We start from the raw sequence: 11,069 nt of genomic DNA on the forward strand, positions 1-11,069 counted from the left end.
AAAGCTTTCTATATTTGTAACTTGAAAACAATTGAAGCTGTTTCCTTCAGAAAGGAATACTTGTGCTCAGAAAAGTTTCCTGGCAGACAGATATGGAATAAAATCCATTCACGCAGTTATCTGAACACTTTTTCTGATTAGGAAACACAAAATGAGAGGTGACTTACTGTGGTTTTCAAATTTAACAAAGATCTGCAGATTACCTTCTTCCTCGCTGAGGCACATGTAAAGATCTTGTTATTTTGAACTCTATATTGATGCTACAGAGATAATAGAGTTTTCCTGTGGTATTTTTTCTTAATATTAAAATGCTGTAAAAGTTACAGAGGATATTCAGCTGTGTGAATGGTGGAGTCTTGAGCTGCCTATCCTCTTCAGCTGAGGTCAGGTCTTCAGGCATTTAAAGTAAAACATGTCAAATACTTGCATAACTCTGGAACTACACAGAAAAGACTTGCTTATGAAAGGCACCCTAAACAGTGAAGTTCCATCTCACTGTGCTAATTTGCTGGACGTGGTATTTCCAAACAAGCTCTGACTGGCTAGGGATATGCCAGGACAGCCTTGGCTGTAGCAACTATGAGATGGTGAAGTTGAGGTTCCTCAGAGGAAGGAAAAAAGGCAGAAATGCATGACTGCAACCTTTGACCTTCTCATGGACCTGCTTGGAAGAGGATACATACTACCAGAGAGAGGTAAAGCCCTCATCCTTGGATATATTCAAAACACAAATGGATACAGCTCTGAAAAACTTGCTGTAATAGACTTGGATTAAGTAGGGCTTTGGACTAGATGATTTCTAGGAAGCCTTGTGATCTCAGCAGGGCTTCCAACCTCAGTGAATCAAGCTGTAATGACATTGGTTTTATCTAAAAGGAGGAGCATGTCCTGTTAAGGTCTTAGATAAGACCCAGTATTGCCATTCCTTGGCTTCAGAATGTATTGTGCTCCCACTGGAGATGACTCTGCTGTTACAGGCCATCTGCTGCACTGTAACAAACCATCCTCCCCTTGTATCCTGATTTTATTTCTCAGGCAAAATGTAATTCTTGGGGCTTGTGGCTGTTGGCCTCCATTCTGAAACTGCTCTTCAACATTTGTTCTGGTTTCTTCTCAGTGCTTAAGTTCTGGTAGCCAAAGAAAATGGAGTTCTTATTGCATTAGGTGTCAAATCTTAATCTTTTAGGCATGAATAAGATCTTATATAATTTTTAATATAGAAATTTAATTTCATATTTTTCATATATAGTAATTTTTCCTTACTCTTTTTGACTAGTGCCATGCACTGGCAGCACTTGCAATTTTTTTCTCTAGTACAGGAGAACTGTTGTAGAACAGACGTAAATTTTTAATTGTCACCGAATTCACTGGCTTCAGCTAGGAATGGGGTAAAAAATATCTCCCCAAACTTCCATTATCCAGAAAGTTAACTCATCTTCAGTCTGAAATAATGATTTCTTTCCTCTTCTAGTTTGTGAAGAGAAATAAGTGAGGCACACTATCAATTTTTGAAAGCCATCTTAGGATATAAAAGAATTGTAGGGTCTTCTCCTCTTTGACTAAAAAACAAAACAAACAAACCAAAAAAAAAAAAAAAACAAACCTAAATTACTAGTTTTGACTTATATAACTAACTTGTATATGTTAGAGAGATGTATCTACTGATGATGTACAAAATTATTACCAACTGTCATCTTATTATGAGTTTGGCCCTTTTCTGAGCTTAGGATCAGAGGTGTGAGATTAGGCTAAATAACCCCTGATTTCCTTTCCAGCCTAGTCTTTTCTATGATGTAAAAATATAGTTTTATTCCCGTTCCAGTCCCACAAATGTAGTAGATGAGATGAAGCATTGGCATGACTATTTGTTTCTTTGGAATGTCATTCTGTGCACACGATAACCAGGCAAGGGGGCTCTCATCAGTAAGTTTCAAGATGAGTGTTCAAATCTGTGGTTGGTGATTACCATTCATGTGACAGTGGATGTATTGGAGGTGTTCATGTGGGCCCCAGATGTCCCAAAGCTGTTTTGTTTCTGTAGCTCAGTCAAGGGATTACATGTTTTCAAGTATGGGTGTGTTTGAACAGAAATCCTTCCACCCCTAAAACTTGCAAGAAGAGCTGCAATATTTAAAACATCAAAGCCTCTTTAAGGCTCATGTCTTTGCACCTCTTTGGGGCTGCTATCAATGACATAGATAATAAGAAAAAAACGTCCCCTTTATGAACCTAAATCGTCCAAACTCCCTATCATGATTCAGGGTATCTTGATGCACAAACATAAAATTGTTGCTTGTTTCAATAACAAAACAACCTCTTCAGCAATGACATGCCACAATGGGCTGAGTCTGTGGATGTTCAATTGCAATAAACCTTGCAATACCAAATTTCTCATTCAGGCTTCCACCTCTTGCTTCAAAAAGTTCAGTGTGGCAGAGCACTACGTAATACACAGCAGAGACAGTGGTTCCTGACTCTCTCCCTGTGTGCATTCTCTGTATGGTAGCCTGCAGGCTTGTAAAGGAGAGACACACAAATAGGAATCCTTTCAAAGGAAAGGCTAAGCTTAAGAGAAAAGTGTGAAGATGCAAAACAGGTGGATTCAGCTAGCAGTAGAAGATTTGGCATCTTCTGAAACATGCTGGACTAAAATGTAAGTCCACTGCTGTAACTTCACTGACATCAGGAAGGCCTTGAGCTCTCAGATTTGGATCTGAATTTGAGTCAAATAGCTGACATGCTGTTTCAGTGTTTCTACGATAGTCATTTGGAGACAGAGTACAAGAGAGCTCAAACATCAAGGAGCCTTTAATATGAGTTAATTTCTGATAACTCTCTGTTTTGGATCCAATTTGACCATCGCATTTCTGTAACAGAGATAAAAACATCCCTCCCTTCCAAGAAGCTATCCTAAGCAGAGACTGCTGCTCTTCGTGGGATTGAATTCAAGTTTTATGTCTCATCTACAGGCATAGGTCAGGTCTAAATCTGCCTAGCATCCCTTTCTTTTGGCTTCTTTCTGATGTCATTTTTAGGTAACAACAAAAAAGATGATAATACATCTCTGACTGAGAAAAGCTCCAAACACGCTGTTTAGTTGAAATGTTTCTCTGATTCTTCTGATGAACTGAAACAACACTTTCAGTTGCTAGTGTGAAACTTGCTGTTTCCTTTTACATGTACCCTTAATAGAATTTGCTCCTGAAGGTGTACAAGAAAATTGTTCTGCAAACTCACTTTATTTTTCAGACCCTTCTGGTTCAGTTCTCCAATCCCCCAAATCATATCTTTTGAAAACAGATTAGAATTCATGAGAGTAAGAGGACACTTCTGTCTAAGTCACAAAGAAAATGAACAGTTGATACAGAAAATAAGTTCTCTCTTGTTTAACCAACTGCAGATCCTTTTGGGAAGACAGATGAAAGAGAACCTCTTACCAATGCAGTCAGAAGTGACTCAGCTGTGATTGGAGGTAATTTCATTTTTAAAGACTACAGTCAAGAAATAATCCTGTCAAGGCAAAAATCTAGGAGACTTTAAATCTGGGCTCCATTAAATCTAGTCCAAGGGTGGGGAGTTTTTTTTTTGTTTGTTTGTTTGTTTTTTTTTTTTTTTTTGTTTTTGTTTTTGTTTTTTTTTTTTTTTAGTAATCTGATGCAGGTCTAGTATCTGCTCTGTTTATTAGCAGTGTCAAGCTACCTAGGTAAGCAACTGCATTATGGATTATTGTGGTCACACATGGATCATCAGGAGCCTGAGTCTTCTAAAATATGACTAAACTCTGTCAGCCTGCTTGAGCAGGGGATCTGGACAAGATGATCTCCAGAGGTTCCAGGTGTTCTCTGATTCCATGTGATTCTAAGACCCAGCTAAGTAGCAATTTTTTATACACTACCCTGGTGAATATTTTGCAGAGCGTTCATGTATCTCATACTTCCTGAGCTCTCTCTTTGTAATCTGCTGGTGTAGTAGAACTCACCACTTCCCCATCCAGGTCATATGGAAGTATTTATGTACTGGGGAACACTGTCCTTATAATTTCATGTATGGTTTTAATTTTCCTGTAACAGCCTAGAAGACCATTTATATCTGTTTATTTTATAGCATGCCTTTGATAGCATATAGTGAGCTGCCTTTGATAATATCTAGAAACTATAAACCAAAGTGTACAAGGCTCATACAAGGTTCCCAGAGATAGCAAGGAAGAAAATATGACAGAGCAGAAATTTGTATGAGCATACAGATCTAGTGTTTTAAAAGCAAACACACTGAACTGAACTTTTACTTCCAGTGAAAGCACAATTTTACAGAAATTAGGTCAATTATATCAATACAATCATACAATATGCTAGATTTTAAGTGTTCTTAAGGTGACAAAATAGAAATAAAAACTACCAGGGAGGGTTTGATAGAGGCATATGGTTGTGTATGGACTGAGATGAACTGATCTATCATACCAACTAGCTGCTGTGCATTGGTAATACTTTTTTTGTGGTAACTGAGCATTTTGTTTTGGTTTTCACTCTTTCCACCCTTCCTTTTTCGCTCCTTTACAGGTGTAATAGCAGTTGTGATATTCATCATCTTTTGCATCATTGCCATCATGAGCAGATTCCTCTATCAACACAAACAAGCACATCGAAATAGCCAGAAAAAGGAGAAGGAATACCCTGAAAACCTTGAGAGCTCCTTTAAAGCTGACATTGACTTGCAAAACACAGTGAGCGAGTGTAAACGGGAATATTTTATCTGATGGACAATGCAATTTCTTCTTACTCTTCCTCCCCTAACCTCCCTTTCTTTATTCCTTTCTCCCTTCCTTTTTTCTTTTTGAATTCTATTTTTTTTTTTAAACACTCATTTTTTGCTAGCTTCTTTTGCATTTGGAAAAGACCGCCCTGCACAGGAAACACTGAGAACAATCACAGTGCCTCATTCTCTGCACAAGAGCCTGGCAATCACAGTTTACTTCTGCAGCTCAAGAGACCTGTTATCCCATCCTACACAAAATAAGATCCACATGCACGCCTGGTTTCTGCTGTCAGTTCTTGGATGTTTCAAAGTCCCTACATTTATTTGTAGCTTTCATTTTTTTTTTTTTTTTTTCCTCTGGAGCCATTTAAGTCAATGCTTTTACACTAGAGCTGGACTATGTAAAGTACAGGTAAAGTAGTTGAACACATAGCTCTGCCAATACTGGGACAGGATAGAGGGAAAGAATGAGATCAAAACACCAGATTTATTTCACGGGCTCATTTACAACCATCATAAAGAACCAGCCAAATTGTCAAATGTTATTAATTTATATATTGTCTATTGATTTAAATGGTGTTAAATTAATTTGTACCAGTTGAAAAGCTGGTACAACATAAAAGAAAATAAAACTGTCCTCATTAAGCTCCTTCCCCCAACCTCCTGTCCTTTTACTGTAACTTTTAGGCTTTTCAGTACTTTTCCAACAATATATGTATCAACAATAAACATCATTCCCATGCACCTCTTTCACCTCCATCTTATAAGGCTGGCTACGTAGACCTGACACGCACTAGTATAACCCTAGCTGAAGCATGGAAAATAGTAGCTTGGATCTCCAAGGGGTTTAGGAAGCTGCTAGGACTTAGGTGCTGTATATTTGTCTGAAATTTTAGAAATGCAGCATATGCCTGTTCATGCCACATGGAGGATTATCGCACACTGAGGTTAAACGCTGTTGCCACTGTGGAAAAGAAAAAGAACACAGATGAGAAAAGAAAACCAAAACAGTTTAATCTTAAACATGACTCACACCTTCTGCCAGCTCTTCTAAAAAAAGAAAAAATTAATCCTACTACTCAAAAATCCCTCCCAAAACTGCATGAAAGATTGATTGGTATTTCCTGTTTGTAGAAATTGGAATAACTTCTCCAAAGCTAAATAGAGAGAGGTCTGATGTCATGTATGAAAAGATGAATATTTGATAAACCCTCTTTTCAAGGAAGAACATTAGGGAAACAAACACATCCCAAATACTCTACTTCAAATTAATCTTCGCTCCTTTTAAAAAAGTCTTCTGTCTTTTTCTGATTGGGAACACTACAAAAGGATCAAGTTCTGCCCATTTTACTTGTGCTGCATGATTACAGTGTGAAGATGAAAAACCTCCTTTTCAATCACAAACATCCTAAGGATAAGAAATTAAGGAGTCCCAGCCAGTGAGGTTTTGAGCACCCTATTGTGTCTGTGTGACTTCTGCCTCTGCAGGGCTTCTAAAGAGTATCTAGAATTTGCTGGTGGTAGAATTAGGCCTGAAGTTAAGGGGGGAAAAAAAATATTCATTGCAGTACTCTTGGTAAGAATTAATTCAAGACAGTTGATTGTGCAGCTGAATCTCCCCCTTTGCCCTACACCCTGTGCAGTCACCCTGAGGTTTCCACACAGTGGTCCTTTTACACAGATTAAAAATTAAAGAATTCCAGTATGAGGTAATAACCCACAGCAAACTAGAAAGGAGCTTACACATGCAACAGGTACTGTTTGTCTAGACAGTCCATTGGAAAGGTATGTAGGTGTTTATTTGTTCTAGTTTTTTGTTTTGAGTTTTTTTAATGAGAGGAGAGAGCAGACAGGGAAAAATAAATAAATAAATGACTGTTTGGATATGGTGATTCTTTACCACTTCTTTTTGAGCATTCAGGGCAGGGAAGAGAAAGCAGTTTGGAGTGACATCATTCTTACGTGAAGAGGCATATGAGGTCAGCCCTATAACCAGAACTCTTCTCTGAGCAATTTTATAAAGCTGTCTATATTGAAACTAGTCTGGTGCCATTCTTCCTCAGCCATGGTCAGCTGCAGCTGTTCTGCCACACTCTGGCAGTTTGGGTGGCATAATTACTTGACAGTGTTTCTGTGTGGTGAGTATTGGAACAGTGGACTGAGTAGCTGGGTTGTCTTTATGTTGCTTTGTCTTTGGTGGTAAGATCCTAAGGGCAAAGCAATTATCTTTTCTCTTTCCTGTCTTCAGATCAAGCTGCTTTGTTTGGCATGGCAGAAAGGGGGAATAGGAGAGTTCTTGGGTGCCTCTGCCTCTGTTTGAGTCATCTTTTCTGAAATGGCCTCTGTATGAGACATCTCTGATGTGCTAATGTGCTTAATTGGCTACATAAAAATGGAATAGGAAGGTAAAACTCTGAAAATTTAGCTAGGTTGGGGTGCATCTATAAAAAGAAAGAACTGCACGTGAATGCACGCATGAGTATACAGAGACGTGCATCTATACACGTGGATGTACTGAGATGGGAAGATTTTTATGCTACAGAGCTGAACAAATTACCATATTTGTATGGACTTCTAAATCAGGATGTCAGAATTATTCTTACTTAAAGATAGCTGAACTATACTAAATTAAGTACTCTAAACATTAACTCCTTTTTGTTTTTTAAATTGTTTTGTTATAATGCTTTCTTTAGTGAGGGCATACTCGTATATTCTTCCGAGTACCAGTTAAAGGCAATTATTAATTATTTTTTTAATTAAAAAGAAGAAATACAGATTTGAAAAAATCTATTAGTGCTAACATTCATTTTCCTTAGATCAAATTATAACTTTTTTCCCATTTATTTAAAACCATTTCTGCTATTTTTGTCAACATTTCTCTTTAAATTTGGTGTTTTCCCTTTTTCTTTTAGCTGTCAGTCTAGATAATATTTTTCAGTAAAGCCAGAGGATAATACTTTTTATACATAAAGGTTCAGGTTTCATTTCAGTGGAAAACCTGAGACTGTCAAAGAGTTGTTTGGAGGCATTGTTTGGGTTTTCTTCCTTCCCCAAGATGAGTTTCATAATAAAAGTGAGGGACTGGTAGAAGGACACCAGAGGGGTTTTAGTATTAATTTTCTTTTTGTGGGAGGGAGAGATTAGGAGGAAAAAAAAAAAAAAAAAAAAAAAAAAAAAAAAAAAAAAACAGAGCAGGCTTAAGCTTAAAAATGAACAAAAATAGTTTTATTAACGTGTATTAAAAGAATGAGAAAAAAAAGTTGAGAAAAAGAAAAACAGAATGATACCTTAAAACACGCTTCTTTGCTCTTACAAACTATTAACTTTCTTATTGAACAACATAGACACAACTTAGGAATTTCAGTCAGTTTCACTATTTAGACATAACCACTAGTTACTTTAGGAGAAGAGTCTTTCTAAGATCTTTTTATGAAGACGTTTGCTACAAGACAAAATAGTCCAGTGCTCCCAATGTTCACACATCTGCTGCCGCCTGGAGTTTTTGCAGATGTGATGTTCTATCCGCAAAGCTTCTCAGTTTATCTGGGGTACTATTTATGAATACTTCTTCTAGTCTAAAATAATTTTTGTTTCAAAAGCTGAGACCGCCTTTAACCCAGGAGCGGGGGTTTCAAAGTTCCCAAATAAATCTCAATTACATCAGTTCTTAATTTTAGTTAGAATAGCATTCTACTCAAATTAATACTAAGATGCTGCAAAGAACAGTTCATTTCTTCATAATTTACCTTAGAAAAGTCCGGTTAAAAATGTCCACTTCTTCAATCCTATTCCAATATTATTAGTTCTTTCACTTCTAATCTAACTGACTTTAGTGTGTGTTCTAGTACTCTTTGTTTTCTTTCTTCTTTCTTTTAAGGAAGAATTGTGCTTTAAAAGTTTCATGTTGCTAGTAAAGGGTTAAATCCGCTCGGGCTTGCAAAAAGCTACATGCAAGCGCCGAGGCTGCAGGAACTGAAGAAAATACAAAGCTGTGTTGATGGAGGAAGCTGGTAGATGTCCTTTTTTACACCCCTCGGTCTCATCTAAGGTGGCCCAGCTCAGAGTTGTTATGGAGCTGCAGGCTTTCTTTCTCTGTTGCCAGGGGTGATTACGCTGGGCCATGGCTTGGCCCTTTCTGCCGCGGTCTGAGCACATGGCCAGCACTGCCGAGCTGCAGCCGCCTCTCTTCCCTGCCGGCAGCAGGGAAAGGGTCTCAGCCAGCTCAGGCCCTCCCTGTGCGGGCAGCGGCCCTCAGAGCCCCGGCTGGGCCCGGCCCGGCCGCCCAGAGGGGCAGCGGGGCCCGACCCGGGCCCGGCCCGGCCCGACCACGATGTCACCTCATGGCTGATCCCCAAAGAGAGAGAGAGACTGATCTCCCGCAGTTAGTTTTAAATGTCCCCTCCAAAGTCACATCGACATTTCCTATTGGTCAACTTAGCTGCCAATATCCTGGCTAGCTTTTTGATACATCCGTGTTCTCCTCCCTAAACCACTCCACAGTTACGGCAGGGAAAAAATATCTCACATTTTTCTATAACTAGAAAACAAAATTGTGCCAACCCATGATAGACACTAAGTATCTTTTTTTTTCTCTTGGTGATATGATATGTAGCCTCTGAAAATGATTGCTAGGCAGGGACTTTTGGACTGTGAAATTACAAAGTATCTTAGATATGGATTTAGACGCTGCAAATTCCCATTTTCCAGAAAAGGCTTGACCAATAATAGCCGTGCTTATAAAGGGAAGTCATGGAGTCTGAACTGGATGCCCAGAAGGACTCTGAGAATGCCAGTGCCTGGCTGTGGAAAGCAAAGGAAGGCTGGATGTCAGAAAGCTGACTCCAACTAACTTGGCTGCCACCTGGGTGAAAGATAGGCTTTACAAGGAATTTAGTCTCTTGAGGATGTGGATCAATGCTAAAGTGACTAAACAAAATAAGCATTTAACTAAAATTAATTTCATTTGAGTTTCTTTGTCTGCCTTGCTGTGAAATGTTCTAATATACCACAAGACATTTAAATACCTTTGAAAATTCAGTCCCATTTCTCTTTTGGAAACAGAACTTTGGTCCTAAGTCAGTTACCGCTGTAATTGGCAGTTAGTATTTAATCTGGCCTTTATTCATTTACTAAAGACAAAAAAAGTGAGTGTTTTAGGTCAATTTTTAACGTGTACACTGTTTTTATTTTTTTCTCATTCTTGCCGTGGCTCAGCACTTCAGTTATGTCTGCAGTGAAAAAGCCAAATAAAAGACATATTTTCTACTCATATGGGCTAAGCCAGAATTCCCACCTGGGTAAATATGACTGTAAAAATCAGACAAATAGAGCTGTGCTGTTATCAGAGTGTGTTCGGTCATGAGATGCCCCTGATATTTAAGTTAAAACTATAACCAGATTACAAAATAAGATGCTTTCTCCGGACTATTTTAACCTGATCTAGCTAGACTTAACTTCAATAGATCCCCATCTATTTATCAATGGCTCAGTTTTTACAGTGTAACCCAAACTCGTATTTTAATGAGATCTTTGACTATATTAGCATTTAGCTGATCACATATTTCACATATTGGGTGAGGAGCAATCAATATATATCCTATTGTTTCGCTATGCTGAGGGGCTATGAATCTTTTCCTAATGAAGTCAGTTATTGATTTTGCTGGAGATAAGATTGAGACCTATGAAGCACTTGGATATTGCTTTTATTTGAGTCTTTGGGGTTTGTTTCATTTTGCATTTGGTTTTACTGGCTGCCTGTTTTACAACTGTCACCCAATCTTGTCCAGTCCTGTGGCTGGTGAGGACAGGGCAAATGTCTTAAACATCCTGGAAGATTAAATTAATCACTAGAGATGCCTCTTTCTCTCCATGGATTATAAGGACAGGGTGGTCTCCTGGCAACAGATAAGTTACTTTTAGTAGAATTTGCTTATGAATCAAAATTTTGCGATAGTTTTGAAGATCCAGTAGACACATCTCCAAGGTATTACAAGTGACTTTTTTTTATTATTATTATTTTTTTACACTGAGGTGACAGCTGGGGTCAAGGAAGGGCACCTTGCATCTAAAATTGCACTAAACATCTCTGCCTAGTAAATATATACTTCTCCTTGTAGCCAAATGCATGAAAATTGAGTTTCAAAGTACTGCTTTGAGCCTGCCCACTAACACTGGAAGGATTTTATGGGATTTTAATGGATAAAGTGACAATCTGATCAGTAATCTGTGGGGAATTGGATAATTCTCCTTTCAGTCTGTTCTAGATCCAACATCCTTATTTTGCCTCATTTGGGAGATTTGGCAGATAGCATACATGA

At 38.3% G+C, this 11,069-nt stretch overlaps 1 protein-coding gene across 1 annotated transcript in view; it reads left to right on the top strand.

Moving 5' to 3' along the window:
* CNTNAP5 (contactin associated protein family member 5) overlaps nt 1-5,405 on the top strand; it is a 270,985-nt gene extending 265,580 nt beyond the window's left edge. Inside the window, exons 23-24 of the mRNA XM_040068846.2 lie at nt 3,401-3,472; nt 4,557-5,405. Coding sequence (XP_039924780.1) covers nt 3,401-3,472; nt 4,557-4,753 — 269 coding nt within the window. The 3' untranslated portion in view covers nt 4,754-5,405. The remainder of the gene's footprint in view (nt 1-3,400; nt 3,473-4,556) is intronic.
* Nucleotides 5,406-11,069: the final 5,664 nt, after the last annotated feature.

The sequence above is a fragment of the Hirundo rustica genome, chromosome 7 (assembly GCF_015227805.2).
Source record: "Hirundo rustica isolate bHirRus1 chromosome 7, bHirRus1.pri.v3, whole genome shotgun sequence".
Lineage (NCBI taxonomy): Eukaryota > Metazoa > Chordata > Aves > Passeriformes > Hirundinidae > Hirundo > Hirundo rustica.